Raw genomic sequence first — 19,286 nt, 5'->3', positions numbered from 1 at the left:
TTCTAACATTAAAAAAAAAAAAAAAAAAAAAAGAGTTTTCCCAATCCACAGCTACATGTAACTATTTTGTTTCAAGAAGATGCAATCACATCTTTCATCACACCATCAACTGTGGATAATTTTGGTACATAAAAGTGAGACAGAAACAGGTACACTTTATAACCTGTTATTTTTTTTAAATGTAACAGAAGTGACAAAAAAGGTGCTTATCTCTGGTATACCATCAGGTCTAACCACAAGAATGGTAAGCACCAGTACCTGACACAAGACTAAGCATCTTTCTCAGGTCCATCAGTTCTAACTTCTCAGTCAGTTCCTCCAGAATAGACTCAGAAAAGAGTCCCATCTCTGATTTCTGGCGTTTTCCTGTTCATGGGGTGGATTCCTATCCCGGAAGGTGACAGACTGTGCCAGGTCTCAGTAACGTATGTGTAGGAGTCTGGGCCGCGCTGGGAGAAAGTTAGTGCAGACAGAAGAATGCAAGGACGAAGACAAGGCCAGCAAAATAAGGCTGGCAAAAACACACAAGACAGCAGATAAGTGAGAAACACCTGTGGTCAGCAAAAGCACATAAGTCTGAGCAAAACAGGGTATGAGATAAGGGAGTTTTGGCAAGTTTTGGGCTTTACGTGCTAATTGCAATTAACCAATGCAAATGCTTGTAGAGGCGCGTGAACAGCGCGTGTAGATGACCTGTAGCCTATTAGAAGATAGATGAGTGCGTGTACGGAACTTAGTAGAGTATAAATGTAACCAGAAAAGGAATAGAAAAAAACTAGAACAATAACTATAATAAAAGATGGACGACCTGATCATCACACTGGTGTTGCGTCGTTTCTGTTCCCGCACGGAGAAATAAGGACCCCGGCTAATGGTGACTCCGACACGTATGTCTGGTAGCACGTGTTTCTGTGCGTCTTTGGACCCCAGGTTTGTAACTGAGAAGGCAGGATGGGGCGTGCCCATGCTGGTGCACCATTGGCAAACAGTGGATGGTCAGGAAAAACATCAAGAGGACACAAGCTGCTATCAAAGGCAATAGAGGCATTTCTGCTAACTCGAATTAAACCACAAAAATATTACACTGAACATCTTTAACAGAAGAAAACGGTATTTTCCTAGAATAAATAATAAAAAGCATGATCAAATCAGTATTAGCTACTCAGTGTTTTTATTTTCTTCTTTCCTGGACATCACAGTGCCTTCTGTGACACATCACTTGTGTGCAAGATGTGATTGCACCTTCTCGAAACAGAATAGTTACATGTAGCTGTGGATTGGGAAAACTTTTTTTTTTTTTTTGATGTTAGAAAGTGCTCATTGCAAGCCTGTGATCCTTAGTTGTAGCAGGAGATTGGCTTTTGATTGACCTCTCTGTGCTGTTGCACTTCCCATTATCTGGTTCGACAAGATATGTAAATCATTTTTAATTCAGTTCACCGTGCATACGCGCGTTTCCCTTGTGTATATAACACACCTCTCCACAGGGCCTTTCTTCTTCCTACAAAAGAGACCCCCCAGTTAGAAGATGGACAGGGGAGAAGAGGCTGAGGTTGCTGGGCTGTCAAGCTGCAGGAGCAGTGCGGGTGCACCCCTGAAAGGTGCTTCTGTTCCTGCTCCCATTCAGTTTACTCAGCCAGTCCTGCTTTATCCTCTCTGAATCGCACTCCTCTTCAGCATCACCATAGTGACTGCATAACTTACACTCGGTAGGCAGATTTCGGAGAGCCAATGGACAGTTGCAGAAGAGTCTCATGTAAACTGTTTATTGACACTAGCTGACATTTTACTGTACAGAAGGTTTGTTTTGTTGCATTTTTTTTTAATTAAAAAAAAAAGCCAACATTCCCTCAGCATAGCTCTCTGGCCTGGAAGAGACAGGAAAATAAATCTATTTTTATTTACAGTACTTCTGCAGGTCACTAAGTTAATGGACTGTTACTGCATCTACTGAAGGAATTTTTAACTGTGTTTAGGAAACATGTTATTATTAGGAACGCACAAACATCCCACAAAAGTACTCTGGTCACAACAGCGCTGCAGAGGGCTCTGGCAAGTAGTTTAACATCCCAAACCCCTCCCTCTGCCTTTCCCCTGAGCAGAGGCAGAGATTTATAATATGCTACCAGGCAGCAGAAATGAAGTTATGGGTGGCCGTCCCACTTCTGTAAAATCAACAGCCTTTTTTTTTTTAAGGATTAAGCAGCCCTCTGGATGGAAAAAAAAAAAAAAAAAAAAAAAGGCTTGAAAAAGGCTTGAATGCTTGGGCACACGGATCACATCAAAATATTAAACTGGTCGTGGTCAGAAACAATTTAAACCTGGTCCTCTGCAAGTGTTTGCAGTGTCCAAGGGAAACGATGGATGAAATGCCACAAATACACGATGCAAAAGTACATTTCAAAAACTCTTTGCCACTAATCTCAGCAGTGATTAACAAAAAGTAGGGAAGCTAATATATATACTATATTTAGGATATTCATTGAACAACATAATACATTCTCCTGTTTGTTTTTTTTTTAATTCATGTTTGAAACTATCTCATGCTTTAGGGCCCAACAAACAAGTGCTAGTACCTTCCCAGAGACTAACACATGACATAAGATTTGCAGAGCTCTTCTACCTGAAAAGTACTGCCTGACAGCATTAGTAACATTTTCTGACAGACCAACTCTCTCCTAAACTGCAGCATACTCCCCTTCTCCCTGCCTTAAAGCCTGATAGGAATACTAGCACTGATGAGGAGAGTCACAATTAAATTATTCTTTGTTTATTTGGATGGAGATATTTTTAATAGCTACTGATGACAGTCATGCCAGAAAGTATAATTCATAACACAGTAACCAAAAAAAGCCTCATTTGGATTCCTCTCCAAAACCTAAGATAGATGTGGGTAGCCTGGCTTTCTGAAGCAAAAGATCTCATATTTATACCAATCAAAAAGAGCAGAAAAGGAGTGGTGGACTAGAGGAATCTTCTTTACCAAAACATGAAGTAAAACCCTGTCCATGACAGTGCATCTCTATTCATGTAATTGGGTGCATTTCATGTTGGTGTTAACATTCACACGGAGGAAAACTTAAAAGCTTACATTACTTTGCTGTTTAGGGATCTGGATTTGGGCAGCCCTATCAAAAAGCTGGGCCATTAAGCTTACAAATCCCAATAATTTTTAAAGTGATAGAAAATAACATTCTTTATCTGTGTAGATGGAGATGGGAAGACAGAGAATAATCAAATCTGAGCATGAAACAAGGACCTCATACCTTCAGGCAGAATTTCCCAGTGGTGAGATTTACAACTCCAGTCACACTCTGTTGTACAACTACCCTTTGTTGTACAAACTACTTCTGTGCTCAACTACAGCTAGTTACAGAGTGAAGTGCTAAGCTCTCCTCTCCATGTGGCTATCCATACATACAGTCAAGAAAGCAGATAATCTTTTTTCATAATATTTTCTTGCTGTAGGTGTTGTTTCAGTGCATTAGACCAGGCAACTCAAGGTTTTGTCTTCAGCTACCTCTTTTTTCTTCTCTTACAGACACAGAAGAGTCTCAGCCTCCAGACTCCAAAACTTCTGTTCTCTCCTCCCTCCTCCCCAGACAGTCATTACCACTCTTCCAAAAAAATCTAAGTGCTGTTTTCAGAGAAATCGGTGTGGGTTTCTAGTGCGCTCCACCTCAGGAAAAAAAAAAAACAAAACAAACAAAACAAAACACAAACATTGGGGAAGGTAAGCACAGACTTCTGTAACTTAACTTTCTCTGGGCTCCCATAAAATACCTTAGTCAGCATTTTTCCTAGCACATTTCAGAAGCACTCTTATTTGCCACAAGTATCAGAACACTTACAGCTTTTAAAAAAAACTTATTGAAAAGTCCCCCTTCAGTGAGCACTTATTTAAAGCCAGAAAGCAAAACTTTCTATATTCTTTTTCATCTACATTATGCTTGAAATACCATCCCCAGAGTTTGCACTGAGGGTATCTATGGTAAGTGCAGTCTAACCATTTCAGCCCCATGCCGCACATCCTCCTGCAGCCGCTCTGGTTGTTTTCCCAAAGCCCTGCACCCCGCTGTATGTATCAGAGAGATTTCTGCAGCAATGATTTCAAACACTGTGAGCCTACATGCATTGTTTAACATCATCAGCTGAACCACTAGAAAATATGAGAAAGGCTCCAGGAATTCATTTCACTCCAAGTATTAAATAAAAAAACTTCTCGATCGCCCCAGTCTCCTCCCTAACAAGGCAAAAGTCATGGGAACTTGATCCTGCGGGATGCCCGTCACACAAACCCCACCGATTTCCGCAGTGGTTCAAAGCTTCGGATACCCCACGCAAAGCCATCCCCTCTTCACCACTTCTACTTTAAAAGAAACAGGAAAGGAAAATAAGAAAAAAAAAAGGGGGGGGGGGGGGGGGAAGGAAAGGGGGAAAAAAGGAAAAACGAAAAGAAAAAAGGAAATTAAAACAAGAAGGAAAAGGGAAAAGGGAAAGAAAAATAAGGGGGGGAAGGAAAAGAAAAAAGAAAAAAAAAAAGGAAAATAAAAAGAAAAAGAAAAAAGCAAAAGAAAAAAGGAAATTAAAACAAGAAGGAAAAAGGAAAAGAAAAGGGAAATAAAGATAAGGGGGGGAAAGGAAAAGAAAAAAGGAAAAGAAAAAAGGAAGTTAAAACAAGAAGGAAAAGGAAAAAAAAAAGGGAAAGAAAAATAAGGGGGGGGGGGAAGGAAAAGAAGAAAAAAGGAAAAGAAAAAGAACAAGAAAAAAAAGGAAATGAAAAAAGGAAATAAAAAAGGAAAATAAGGAAAAAGGGAAAAGAAGAAAAAACGGAAAAGAAGAAAAAAAGAGAAAAAAGCCTTTTTTTTTTTTTTTTTAAATCCCGTTCTTAAACCAAAACAAAGCCGCCCCATCCACCGGCCCGTTTCAAGCCAGGACTTCTGGGCTGCGCCTCCACTCCCGGGAAAATTCCACTTTTCCCGGAGCCCCCTCTCGCCCCGGGCCCGAGGGGGTGGGGAGCAGCCCCCCCGGGGCAGAGCCGGCCGACCCCGCCGCGCCCCCCCGCCGGGCCCGATCCTTACCGGCCCGTCACCGCCTCGGCGCCGCCGTGGGGCCGCCCGCCGCCGGCAGAGGCAGCGGCAGCCCCGGCCGGGCTGAGCCCCGCCCCGCCCCGCCCCGCCCCGCCCCCGGGGCCACACGAGTCCTGCTGTCCGGGCTACGGCTAGGGCAGGGCTGGGCAACGGCTTTGGTGGCCCAAAGGACGGACTCGAGGGCCAGCGCTTGCTGGGAGGGAGCTTCGGTCCGTTCCTGCCTACGCCGCCTTCTCCTCCCGAACGAGTTTCCTCTGGAGGAGCGGATGGGGACAGCATCGCTCTCTTCCCCTGGTCACCCCTCCTGGGTGCCTCTCTGGTAGCACTGCGCTGGCTGGAACGCCTGGGGAGAGCTCCACAGACATTTAGTTTGTACCAAATACATAAACTTCAGAAGATCATAAGCCAGGGTTGTTTTCTAAGTTGTGCCAGAAGAGCCATTTCCTTCTCTGCAGTGTCAATCTTCTTATCTCCAAAAGCGCAAACACTGTCAAAAAAAAAAAAAGCAAAGAATTTCTTCGTGTCCAAATGTTCACGTCCCAGGAAAGGGACAGCTAAAAGAAAAAAAAAAACAACCTATGCTTTAATGAAGATGAGGCTCAGCCCTTGGGAAAGAACTTTATGGGTGGAGGACAGCCAGAAAAATCTGTTACTGTTGTCCTCAAGAGTAAGAGCATATGAGTGTGGGAACACCGTGGAAGATTGCCGGGAGGACTGTAAACATGCTCAAGTGACTTGCAGCTGGGGTGCCGAAAAACACACCTGTAGTACTAATTGTTGCTTGGCTCTGTGTGCTTGATGGGTAGAATGTCTGCGTTTGGATAACGTAGGCCTGTGAGAAACTCAGAGGCACCCTACTGAACACCCCTGCGGTTCCTGACCTGCTGCGGGAGAGATCAAAGCACAGTGGAAAACCTGCATACATACAGGCAACCCTGATACATACAGGCAAAAGCAGCAGGTTTGAGACCTTTTCTTTCTTCACCTCTTCTTGGCTCGCAAGGCCCAAGCTCCGTGGTGCCCGTGTCCCTGCTTGTGTGCCTCTGCCTGGGTGTTGCTGCGGAGATCCCCCGGGGTCGCGAGGCAGCGAGAATACATTTACCCTTTGCATTTCATCTCTGGTTTTGTGGTTGTTCCTGCGTCCCGCCTGCGCCGGCTCATGCACTGAGTTGCAGTCAAAGAGGGGTGAGGAGGGACAAGCTACTGAAAGACTAGGAGATTCAGAGGTGAACTACCACTGCTTGATGAAGATGGGGAACAGGCTCTTGGGGAACAGGCTTGGAGGAAGCATGTTGGCAACCTCTGGTGAGGATACAAGATGCTGCCACATGACAGAGGTGAGCCAAGGATGATTTTCCATGGGGTGAGAAACGGGTGAGACTGTTTTACAAGTCCTTATGTTGTCAAAAAGTCATGCCAAAGCAGACGGACTTTTCTGGAAACTGAGCTGAGGCAGGTTCCAGTAAAATCTATGGTGTGAGGTGGGATGAGCAGTGGCTCTGAAAAGCACAGATTTCTGTCAATGCTGAGGGACAGCATTTCCAACAACACCCTGCAGACCTTGGTAAAACATCACTTATTTTTCTTCAAGGTAGGCCATCAAAATCACCAAGCCTTCCTAAAAACCAGCAGAGTTATGGAAAGACCAAGCTGCAATGTGGGAAGACCAAGTCCAGGCCAGGTCTCGTCCTCTGCTCATCCTCTGCAGAGCCCTCTTGGAGCAAACACCTCCCGGCTCGAAGAGAGGACAGGTTACCTCATGCTTCAATGTTCCTCTGGAGACAGGAGTTCCTCCAAAGACATATAGCACAAGGCTTGGAAAATGGCTTAGTTGCCAACAGAATAATACAGTCACATTATCTTAAGTAATAGAAATTCCTTCTTATCCGTTACAATGGGCATCTCTAGAGTGCACCTACCAGAGGTGACAAGGTACCATGCAGAAAGTCTGCTCCTAGAAGGGCAGAACACATAGAATGGCTAGGATGAAGAGGAACAGGGGGAAACGACCTATAAAACCCTCTAGAGCATTCCCAGGGGCATGGAGCAGCGCTGCCAGGGACTACAGAGACTGGAATTGCCCAGATGAAAAGCCGTCAGTAGCAGTGACGGCTCACTCACAGCAGTGAGCTCCACTTTCTCGTGTCATGCATCCAAAATTCTTCATAAAGCATCATCCATCCATTTTACTCCACTGCTTTTCAGTGTTGTTGAACTTTCCCTTCTGTTTTAAAGAGAATAAGACGGGATGTCCTTTTGTCGATTGCTTCCATTTGTCCTACTTCTCTGAAAAGTTTTCTTATGTTTTCACTGAAAATTAAGCAATCCTGATTCTTTGCTCTACGCATGGGAAATACTATTCAGGCTCTGCCTGTCTGCATTTGCAGTAGAAGCGTTCAATACAGTTTTCCCTACAAAAAAATTCTTCTGTAAGCTTAATGCCATTACAGAAGTTGCACCAGGAAAAACACTGGCCACTTTTGGTTTAAAAAATTCCATTTTTATTAACTAAAAAAAAAAAAAATCTAGTGTCTGATATAGTTACCTGGGTCTGTGTTCATGAGTGTTTATCATTTCAAACCAGGTAAGATACTGGTGGTTAAAATTATGCTTCCAATGAATTTTGCATTGATCATACACATAATTTCACCTGAGGGCTTGCGACCTACCAGCTTCTGAGCGGATCTTGCTGTTGCTCATATTTCCATCTCAGTATCGCGTAAGGGACAGCCACAGCTCAGAGAGGAAAGATTTGAGGATCTCCTACATAGACAGGAGAGGGGAAAGGAAGGGTAGCAGTCTTTTCTTCTGATAGCCAGGAACGTTTTCACCATAATTTAATCTGTAACTTGCAAACCAGTGAATCATTACATTTACATTTTTCTGTCTTTAAATGTGTTTCTTGGGCACTGCCAGCCCGAGGCCTCCAGGCTCAGATCACAAAGCCGCAGCCCTGGCAAGCTCGGGGTCAGGTAGCTCCACGTGCCACCCTCACCCAAGCAGGTAGCCCTGGAAGCGCCAGAACCCGATCCCAACCTCTTCCCTCTGGAATTCCATCCATTCTGCCTTCTCCCAGGACACACCCAGCCTCTTGGCAGAGGGAACCAGAGGATCAATACCTCCTGTTTCACCAAAATGCCAGGAAGTTAGAAATATTTTCTGATTTCTAATATTTTCTACATAATCCAAAAGGAGTCCTTCACTCTTGCATACTCCTGCACAAGATTCAATAAACCTTTTTGCCTGTTAGCTTCCACATTAGCCCTTTCTAATTGTTTTCAAGTGGGAAGGGTATTAATTTCTCTAATCAAGGTCAGCATTTGTCTAAAAATAGATCAGATTTTTCCTTTGCTGAGACAAGTGTATACATTTTCAAGACAAGACTGTTCTTCTCCAGTAAATTCTGCTATCATTTTCTCTTCCTTCAAAATAATTCGGTGCAATATAAACTCAAGCAGCAGAGGAAAAAAACCTGAGATTTAAAAGTCCTTAATACAATTTGTCTTTAATGACTAGCATATGCAGAACAAATTAGAACTATTAAAATTATTTCTACTGTAAATACAGTTTGAAGAGTATTTCACATAAAGATATGGTACTATATATTGCTACAGGCAGTTATTAAACTCATTTAACATTTTACAAAGTTTACATTGTTGACTATATTTTTGTCGATCTTAACATGATTTGCAGTATATTACCCTTTTTATAAAATGTTTACCATTTATGATATTTTGTCAAAAGTGAAACCTGTCAGTTCATATCTCGCTAGAACCAAATATTCTTAATTGAAGACAGAAGAACACTTGTTGATAGACTTAACTCTTTGCTCTACTACTTTGCCTTTTTTTTAGCAGCAAATTTCTGCAAAAGTCTGTCTTATCTGATAATTCAAACCAAAATGGAAGAGAGTCAAATTCTTCTCTCCCTCTCATTTAATAAATTAATTTTTCACTTGGTACTATTGCTACTAAAAAACCCTCACAAGTTTAGTATATTCACTATTTAAGTACCATATATTCACTACATATAAACTGGTGACAGAAATTTAGCATACTCGTGTTCTGTCTGTGAGAGATTGAGTGCTCATGGGCTTCAGATGCTCTTGACCTCCTGGGCTAGATCAATAATCTCAGAGAGACTTGCTCAGACTGAAGATAAACCAGGCTTTCCAGATGTCAAAAGAAACTTTTGGTAAAATTGATTCCCCGCAACCCAAGGCAAAAATTTGCTGTGTCCAACATCACGTATGCTATACGCACTTCGAAAGTCACTAAGTAGAAGGCACGTAAGGGGTGCAGCACAAACTCCAGTAGTACAGCTGTTTCTTATGCCAAAAGCTGCGCTTCACAAAACTGCACTGAAGTTTTTAGTTCAGACTTTTTCAAGCTCATAACTTCATTAAAATAATCTTTCTTGAATGAAGTGTTCTGCATTTACTATTCAAGCACAAATTGAACCCTTCTAAATCCGAGAGGAAGGAAAGTTGAAGTTTTTAGTAGGAGAGCAGACAAGGATGAAGACTTTTTGTAGTAGAAAGGGGGGCATATGGAGATTTAAGGTCTTCCCATACTCATTTTAGAAGCAATGAACTTTATACAGAGAAAGTTTGCAAAAGCTACATGCCACTGCAGACTAGCTTCCAAGTCAATTCATGAAAGAATCCGTAGTGCTTAAAGTGACTGGAAATTACCTGGAGTCTTTCATTTTGTGGTTCTAACTCTACTCAGGACCAACCTGTGTTGTTTATGGGAGACCACAAATACAATTTTGACACCAGGCCTGGATTTCAAAGGCTACTTCATTAGTTAAGACCTCATCAACTTATGAAGTTTTGGACTTGCAGAGTGAATTAGAATTAAAACCAGTACAGATAAAGTGTGATTTCTACTGTTGTCTCTGCACTTTCACATACAAAAAGTCTAAAACTACAATTCTTATAGGGCTGTTAGCATGGTAGCTTGCTCTGCAAATTAAGCCCAACAAGAATCATACGCTTCTTATTTTGCAGCTCAGCTGTGTAACCTCAGTATTGCAGCAGCTATTTGCACTCGAAGCTTCTGTAAGAATCCGAGCGGTTTTGAATTAGCACTGACGTGTCTAAAGCTGCCTACACACACAGCAGAGGCAGACAATGAGAACTGCCCCCAGGCCAGTTTCCATGTGGTGGATTTCGTAGCCCCAGTCAGGCCTTGGTTTAGAGAGGTCCCCAAAAGCTCTTCTCTGTCCCCCTCTGTAACCAACCCAGCAGTTCTGCACACACAATTGTAGTTAAAAGCAAGTTTGTAACTCTCTGATTAAAAGAAATAGTCAGGAATTAGGGCAAACATGGCGTCTTCTAAACAAACATTGTTTTCATTCACTGCTGAGTAATTCACTGCAAGTAGTAACAGAAGCAAAAAATGCAGAATAAGACAGAACAAGCATTCTTAGTAGTGGCATCTAGCCTTTGTGGGAGGAAGCAATCAGACCTCTGCTAGCAATTACAATTTTTTACTGCACTCAGCTTTATTTTTCTTACAACCCTGTTGTTGCTAAGATAGCACTTTCAAATCACCTTACATACATACTGTGTTAAAGAACAACAGGTTTGCCCAGTTTACAGGGCCAGGTGGTTCTCCAAAGTTTAATATATCATTGGATTTATATTTTTTTAAAAAAGCATTCACACTGCTCAACGAAGGCAGTAAATAACTTTCTCTAGTCTCATGATAGGTGATACGTGGATATGAAGTTTATGTCCTTTCACTGTTTGCAACCACTGCCTTGTATGTCTGAGCAAATCTGTTCTTTGGAGTTGTAGTGAGCACTGTTGGACAGTGACAGCTCCTGCTGTGCCCAAAGTCAGCATCAAGGAAACATGCTGGGCCAAAGACCTCTCCCCACCAAAAATTCAACTCATCTGTCAGCAAGGGAAGATAAAGTAGAAAGAGCAACAGGATGAGAAGTGAAGCTGTCTTGGCAAAAAGGGAAAAGACCCTGTATAAATAACCAATGCATTTCCACAAAGATGGGAAAGCAAAGCGTTCCATTCTCAATACTGGTGCTGGTTGGAGTGCTACTAGATCACATCTCCTGTGAAGATCCCAGCAACACGATTATTGAAACGCTGAGCTGGTTAAGGCTTAATCTGAAGGAATTAGCAAAAGACATTCCAAACACCACTATTTTTAAATCAACACTTCAGCTGATCAGTATTTAAATCACAGATGTACAGTTATGCATGTAACAATTTAATCACATCATTATTTACACAGCAATGAGGTGACACCCTTGCACGGTTTATGACAATGTCATCCTACGACTCCTGTTTAAGAAGTTAATCTTTCAGGCAAGGAAACCCCCAAGATCTTAAGGCCTTTTGAAACAGCCAGTGTATTTGGTGGTTGTTGGGTACTTTCAAAATTCATGAAGCAGTAGTTCTTAAGAGGGCAATCTTGAAGTTAAATTCTTTCTATGTTATAGCAAATACTTATTTTGAATACACAGAACAGTTACTAGGGACGTGTTTTCAGAAATCTAGGACAGCTAAACATTTTGAAATCTTTGGAAATGTCAGTAGAGGTTTAAAAAAAAAACGCAGAAAGAATTTCTGAAGATCCCGTTACTAAAACCATTAAGAAGAAATAGTGCTGTTAACTGAATTGGTCACTTATTCATGATATGAGAGATTGTTGATGTGTACTTCACACTCTGCAGTATTAGGTTCAGAAATGCAACCTGGCCCAAAGAAAGAGAAGCACTGCTAAGAGTAACTAGGCTGGTCTAATTACTTAAGCTCACCTCACAGGAATAGCTGTTAACATCTCACCACAATACCACACTGTGAACCTGGGTATAACCGGAATCAAGAAAAGAGTCAAGCTGGTTTTGTGTAGTTGATTTTATTATTACATACTAATAATACATATCAACACAGCTGATATCAGAGTAAACCCTTATGAGACAGGTAAGTGGCATAATGCAAATTATGGAACAGAAGATCAGTGTAAAGTGTGGAGCAGCACAGCATCTGATTAAAAAAAAAATCAATGCTGTGAAAACTCATGGTACTAGACTTCACTTAAAAAAAAAAATCTTAGGAAAGGCCTAAAGTTCACAAACCTCCCAAAACACAGGAAAAGTCATGTGCATCCCCACAGTGAATCCATCAGGACTTAATTCCAAGACTTTTTGCAAATTCAGTGTTTATCTTCTACATATTTCATATTCTTCTTTACTGTAAGAGAGCACAGCAAGCTGATCTATTCTACACACATATCATTTCACTCTTTTGGGCAAATTACAATCACAATTTCCTCTAGCTTTAAACAGCTATTTCAACCAATATATATATACATATATGTGTAAACAAAATGCCTAAGGGCTTAAAGCAATTTCATAGAAGTATCCCAATTCAGCCATTTGTGCTCTTTACTTCAAAATCCAAAGTGCCAAATACAAGCAGCAGAAGTTTCCACTATTGCAGTCTAAAATAAAATAATGATCCCATTTACTTGTGTGAATTTATAGAAATAATTTAAAGCCACAATTCCAATTAATTCAAAAGGGCTGAGAACAGGAATAATACATTTACAGTAACTGCACAGCTTGCATGGCCAAAAGAAGTCTGAAAACTGATTTTTAAACTGTTATTAACAGGCAAGGGAATGTACCATGTTGAGGATTTAATATATAACTCAAAAATAGACAACTACTGCACTGATCCAAATTTGTTAATGCATAATCATATTTGAAGATATACAAAATCTGAAGTTATTACATGAAATTAAAACCGGGTTTTAAAAAGTGCACAGTAAAAACTGAAGGTAATTACTATATAAATTATCCACAGAGTGTGTGTTTCCTGGTTTAGAGCCAACACGAAGTTCTGTTTTATCTGTTACAAGTTCTAAATATTTTAAAGCCATTTACAGAACCAAATCAGATTTTACTAGACCCAATACCACCCTCTGCTTCCTGGAACAAACAGGAATTGGACAATGAACATTCACTATCTGCATCCTGTGCAGCAGCAGCTTCCGAAGACCATTGATCAGCTGCAAGCTATCGATTTTTGTTCTTTTTAGAATTGCCCTGCAACAAGAAACAAGTTAACAGAACATATAATTCAGATAAGAAAATCTAGACAGTTAACATAAAACCTGACATCTGATAATTTATGCCTACATCAAAGAAGTACAGTCAAACTGAAAATAAACAGTCCATAGGCTTTTAATAATGGAAGCCCATAACTGCTTGCTCTACAAATCCTTCTATCTTTACAGGCGTAACAGAGGAAAGTAACAGATATTTAAAATAAGCACAACAGTACCTTACTTCAACTAAAACCTGTGGAAAAGAGACATTTGAGTTATGTCCCAAGACACTCCACTGTATTAACACCACTGATATTGTAAGGGTAGTGAAGGCAAGTCAAATCATAATTCACCCTTAAGTGATATTTCAAATATAAGCCTTATAGGGTAATTGTGTCAAATTAAAATCAATCCCCCATTCTATCACTTTGTTCCAAAACAAATTTAATTTTTATTTGGTTTATACAGAATATTCTTAGTTTAGAAAATAATTTGGTCTACAGCTAACCAACTCACATTTGACTTGCAACAATTCCACAAAGCAAACGTGTAGCTTAAAATAAACTTTTGTGCAACAGGTACTTCCTGGCAATTCTGTCTTCCTATTTCCTTAAGGTAACATTTGCTTCTAATCTATCCAATAACTCTCTCCGAGTGATAATGGCTTCAACTGCATCATTTTGATTTCCACCAAATCATCTTCTACATTTGGTAACATCTGAAAAATCTGTGTCTGCTGTGTGAGACTCTGAACTACCTCCTTACAGAGTACCACTTCAAGTCTTAAAAGTATGACAAGTGAACAATTCCAGAAAACACTTTATGGAAACATGAAGTGCTATGGTCAGTATGCAGCCAAGAGCTTCCCTCTCAAAACACAAGAGCTTACACACCAAAAAGTAATTTTAAAGATTACAATGCCAAGTCAAAACACTCAGACATCTGAAGAAAAACAGTTCTATATGTGGGGGAAAGAGTTTATTCTAAACAGTAAAAATCACCATCATGGGACCTTTAATCAAAACATGGATTTTATTTTTTTTTTTTTTAATCCTTCAGTGAAATCTGCTTCCATGCATTCCACAATTAAGGAGAATAGTGCGAGTTTTTTAGTTTCACAGCCAGATGAGTGAAGGGTAAAGGCCTTCACAACATCTGTTCCTCCCTAGAACCATCAGAATAAGATACACCATGGTGTAATCACTGACTGCTTGAAACAGCAGACTTCTGTATTTTTCATCATTAACATTATTTTAATGTTTGATGTTGAGGATATACTCTGTTGCAGAAACAATTTGAGATAAGAGATACATTAACTTGAAGCACATTTTTAAACACTCAATCTTCAAAGCATATTTTTTACTTAGGCCTGTCAAAAATGGCACAAGCCAAAACTTCTGATAAATGGGTAGACTCCTTGCTTGGAAAATAATTTAAGCGTGCATTTTAAGTTCACAGAAGAATGTACGTGGCAACTCTTTCATTCCTACAGGAGGCACATATGTGCTAGAATGTAGAATAAAACAGGAAAAAGAATAGCTGCCAAGAACTGAGTATGCTGCAACCGAGAAAGGAGTGCAGAAAGGACACGCCTACCAGTAAATTTATCATAAACAACTGGTATCACTACCTGGATTTGCAAATAGTTCTATTTTCACCACATATAAGCAAAAAAAGGTGCTCATCTTCCATCAGAGGGTACACTTTGAAAGCCTACTTTGAAGCAGTGACAAAGTGTTTATTCTTTCCCACACGTGTGTTTTGCAAGAATTTTTTCTTCACTGAAACATGCAGGACCAGGTTTGGAGTTTTTTTCCCAACTGGCCAAGAATAAGAACCTGTGAATTGGTTTGTTAAAGGGTAGCGTTGCAGAAATGCCAAATGCAATCCACAAGACCTCCAAGCTGCAGCCAGTGCCTAATGTCAACACCTGGCAACTTACCTTACTAGTCATCTTTAATGTATCAATTTCCTCCCTTTGTTTAGTTAAGGTTTCATTCATACTGCAGAGATGGTCACTCATCATACTTAACTGATCCTCATAACTTCTTTTTGTTGTCATCAATTCATCCTAAGGGGAAAAAAACAAAACCAGAAGCCTATGTTCAATACCTGTGACAAATGGCAAAGCAGCCAACTTCCATCTCTACTTAGTAATCTACACTTTTGATGCTGAATGTGTGCAATTAAGCTAAACCATTGAAAAAAATCATTTTATGAAAGAAAGTCATAGCTATTTCTATTTTACCTGAAGTCTCATGCATGGTCTGTTCCCCTTGGTTTTCTCTGTTTCCTTTATAATTTTTCCCCCATTTTTTATGACTTACATAAAAGACTAACAGCTAAGTCTTCCAACATTGCTTCCAGCCAAGAAACAAGTCAAGTTTATAGGTTTAGATCATGGCCTGTACATGAACATACGTGGCATACGAAGCTGAAGGAATCAGCAATCCACATGCAGTTGCAGAGCTACGAGCTCTCTGGGGTTCGAGACACATGGTGGGATAGTATGCACGACTAGAACGCAGCAATGAAGGGATACAGACACTTTAGGAAGGACAGAAGGGGAGAAATCATGCTTTATGTGAAGGAGTGGCTTGGTTTGAAGACAATTAAGATCTCATAGGCAGGGATCAGAGGAGAAGAACAAGGGTGATATGTCAGGCATCCGCTACAAGCGGATAAAAATCTCTTCAACCCCAGACCCTGATCCTCATGAGGGATTTTAACTACTCTGACATCTCCTGGAAGGGCAACAAGGTGGAACACAAGCGATTCAGGAGTTCTCTTGAGTGTGGTAAAGAACTTCTTGATGCCAGTGCTCAATAGGCCTAAGAGATGCTCTCTGCTGGACCTGTTACTCACAAATGAGGAAAGCTGGTCAGGGATGTGAAAGCCAATGCTGCCTTGGCTGCAGCAACCATGAGTTAGTGGAATCTAAGATCCTGAGGGAAGCAAGCAAGATGAATAGAAGAATTACAGCAACCCTAGATTTAAGAAGAGTAGATTTTGGCTTTTTCGAGGTCTGCTTGGCAAGATACCAGGTAAAACCGCCCTGGAAGTTAAAGGGGCCCAGGAAAGCTGACTGATCAAGGACAGAGCAAAAGAACAGTCCAATGCTTAGGAAGTGGAGCAACTGTGGCAGGCAGTCAGCATGGCTATGCAGGAAACTCCTGATTCAACAGCATGATCTGAACTCTCTCTGCTCTGACCAAAGGAGGGGACCAGATTACCTTCAGAGGACCCTTCCAACCAATTCTATGATTCAGTATTACGCAGACTACTAAACATACAACTGGTGTGCCTGCTATCTTTTCTTAGGAAGCTTAATATGTAATTGGAGATGAGCATCTCGTGCTAAGCTGGGTGTTGATTGTGGAATTTGTTAAAGGGACAAATCAAAAGAGCACTTCATGTCTATGAACAATTCTTTTAAGTGTATATCATTATATTCACTGCCTGTATGGAGCACTCTTGGTACTCGCCATCTCAGACAGGTGAGCAATAGAGATATGAACTAAATATAAAGAAAACATGAAGGCGTTTATGAATTGAATATATGTACTCTATTTTACTATTGGCTCCTTTCTCAGCTGTGTGGAAGGGCAGGACAAAGGGACAGAACATTCACAGGAGGTCTGAGGTAACAGTTTATTGTCTATTGTTAACAATGGCTTCTTATAGATTACACCAAAGTTATTTGTGCTTAATATTAAGCTATCCATCTCAGAAAAACACCCTGCCATTTCCAAGACTTTCAGTCCCACATGCTAGAAAGGATTAAGAATTTGGTATATCATCTGAAATCAGTCACACAACCACACTTTTTGATATTAAAATGACACATTTTCATAAAAAGCCTTGATATCAAATGTGCTAAAAGACAGGCTTGGCTACTATACCCTTTTCCTTGCAAGCATGTTCCACTTCGACTTTATACCTGGGATTTGAAGTGTATTATTTAAGTCTCTTCTCTATATACCATTAGAGTTTTTACCTCACATAACTAAGGACCTAGTAAAGGCATCACCATGCTCGATGGTTGTAATTTTTCTCCTCCAACCAGGCATCTATTACATCATATACTTGCCTGTAATCTACTGGTGTTTTGACTAGCTAGTTTCAACTCTTCTGTGAGCGACTCCTTGGACTTCTCTGCTAAAGACAGTCTTTTGGCAAGTGCTCGACACTGTCAATCAGAAGACGATAGGGAGGGTAGAATGGAGAAAAGTTAGTTCCAGAGTATTGCCTTGTGCCACCTTTAACTGATCGCTTTGGATATTTTCATCTTTCTGTAATCCTCAGATTTCAAGAAACTTAGTCAGAGCTTGTGCACGTTTTTAAATGCAAAGGTAATATAATATTTAATATTAAATTTAACTTCATTTTACAGAATTACCATACTGCCAAGCCTCTAAATAGCTTATTTTTCACATAATTACTAGGAAATATTTCATAAGTAAAAAAGCAACACAAGCAACTCACTTCACACATTGCTCAAATATGGAAGAACCATCTTTCTCTGATACTATGTCATCTACCACTAAAAAACATTTAAGAGGATTTGCTCTGTCAACCTGGAGCTTTGGTATATTCCATATCAGTTGATTACACAAATCGAAATGGCCACTACTTTCAAGAAAAATTACCTCATGAGATGAAAACAGGAAACCATAAATACAAGGAATTATTTTGATAATTCTTGAGGTTAAGTAGAACTTATGCCTAAGAACCAAACTTCTCAGAGGAGAGCTGTTTTCATCACTTCATGATACACTCAAATATTTTTGAGTGACATCAGCATCACTTTAAGATTAAGTCAGAACTAGCTTGGTAACTAAAGCCAGCTGCTTCAGCTTATATGAACAAACCTATACATGACACACATTATACTTAAAACACCCAAGACAAGGCTATCAAAGGATTTATTAAAAAGAAGTCTTTCTACAGTATCCATTTTTATGCATACTAGACCACAGCCAAAAAACATATTCCAGGATCAGATTTTTATGAAACATTATGTTCCATTTTTTAAAACTCGCTATTACAACACTTGCCTGTGGAAAGTTCAAAAAGGGGTTTACAGTTTTCAGTATAGACACTGCCTGCTTGCTCACCTCAGCATGAAAGTGCACTGATTTGCTGTCAGCAAGCTGTAGATGAGATGTAAGTTCTGCTATCCTTGCCATATAGTGGTTTTTTATCAGGTCTTCACGAGACTCAACATCTGGAGTCTAGCAAAGCAAAAATTTAAGTAGACAGATATTTATGTTTAGCAGACTGAATACTTGCATCACAGCATCATCCTCTATACTGACTTTTCTTCTGTCCTTAGGCCTGGCTGATCTACTCGAGAGCATTAGATTCCCCAATCACAAGAGACAAATTACAGCAGGTCACTCTACAATTTGTCACTCTGATGGTAACTCTTAATGTCAGATTTCCTTAAAGGACAAAGAACTGACTGCAGATGTAAAAAGTTAGCTTGTTTTAACATATCAAGTCTCTGATGAAGATGAAAGTCCACTACAGAAGTGGACTGCTTTCACCTACATAAAAACTTACTGGCTTTTCCCAACAACGAAGAATTCCTTCTTATAACTAAATTTGAGAAGCTCACAACAGTCAGAACTATTTCTGAAGTTGCATGTTCCAGAAGTTTCTTTGGCGATCTGAACTTTAAAAAAAAAAAACCAAAAAACAACAAAAAACCAACCCACAACTCACCAGTTTACTGTAAGTTACAGAGTAACCCACTAGAGGCAGCTTTCACATGATTTGTCATTACCTTCAAGTTCAGCACTATGCAGTAACTTTTAAGAACTTATTATCTGGCCCTGACCCCCTTTTTAATCATACCTTCATAAGAAAATACACATCAGTTCCCTGCAGTAACAGTAAAGGGAAAGCACTGAATATTACTCTGCTAAGTTCCTGCTGGGGCAAGTGTTACTCTACAGCAGTGCTAAATAAAGAGTTAACATTTAGTCCCACAGCTGGTTTGAAGTTTCTTTCAGTGTGACCTCTGGTTTGGGATAGCCAGTACTTAAGTGTTAAACACCAGGCACTACAGTTAGCCACTTTTTTTGCAGCTTGAGCCCTTCCTCAAGAACTGAGG

General features: G+C 40.3%; 2 protein-coding genes across 7 annotated transcripts in view; both read right to left on the bottom strand.

Moving 5' to 3' along the window:
- Nucleotides 1–5,136, bottom strand: part of STON1 (stonin 1) — a 50,141-nt gene extending 45,005 nt beyond the window's left edge. For both annotated transcript variants that reach the window (XM_074863960.1, XM_074863959.1), the window contains exon 1: nt 5,082–5,136. The gene's annotated coding sequence lies outside the window, so the exon portion shown is untranslated. The remainder of the gene's footprint in view (nt 1–5,081) is intronic.
- Nucleotides 5,137–11,958: 6,822 nt separating this feature from the next.
- Nucleotides 11,959–19,286, bottom strand: part of PPP1R21 (protein phosphatase 1 regulatory subunit 21) — a 33,412-nt gene continuing 26,084 nt past the window's right edge. For 4 of the 5 annotated variants that reach the window (XM_074863944.1, XM_074863947.1, XM_074863945.1 and 1 more), the window contains 4 exons: nt 18,286–18,402; nt 17,259–17,357; nt 15,111–15,239; nt 11,959–13,166 (listed from right to left, as the gene is read on the bottom strand). In XM_074863944.1, the coding sequence (XP_074720045.1) occupies nt 13,137–13,166; nt 15,111–15,239; nt 17,259–17,357; nt 18,286–18,402 (375 nt within the window). In that variant the 3' untranslated portion in view covers nt 11,959–13,136. The remainder of the gene's footprint in view (nt 13,167–15,110; nt 15,240–17,258; nt 17,358–18,285; nt 18,403–19,286) is intronic. The other variant, XR_012628290.1, reaches the window with a different exon arrangement.

The sequence above is a fragment of the Strix uralensis genome, chromosome 3 (genome assembly GCF_047716275.1).
Source record: "Strix uralensis isolate ZFMK-TIS-50842 chromosome 3, bStrUra1, whole genome shotgun sequence".
Lineage (NCBI taxonomy): Eukaryota > Metazoa > Chordata > Aves > Strigiformes > Strigidae > Strix > Strix uralensis.
The sequence above is the reverse complement of the archived record's forward strand: the minus strand, read 5'-3'. Positions and strand labels throughout refer to the sequence as shown.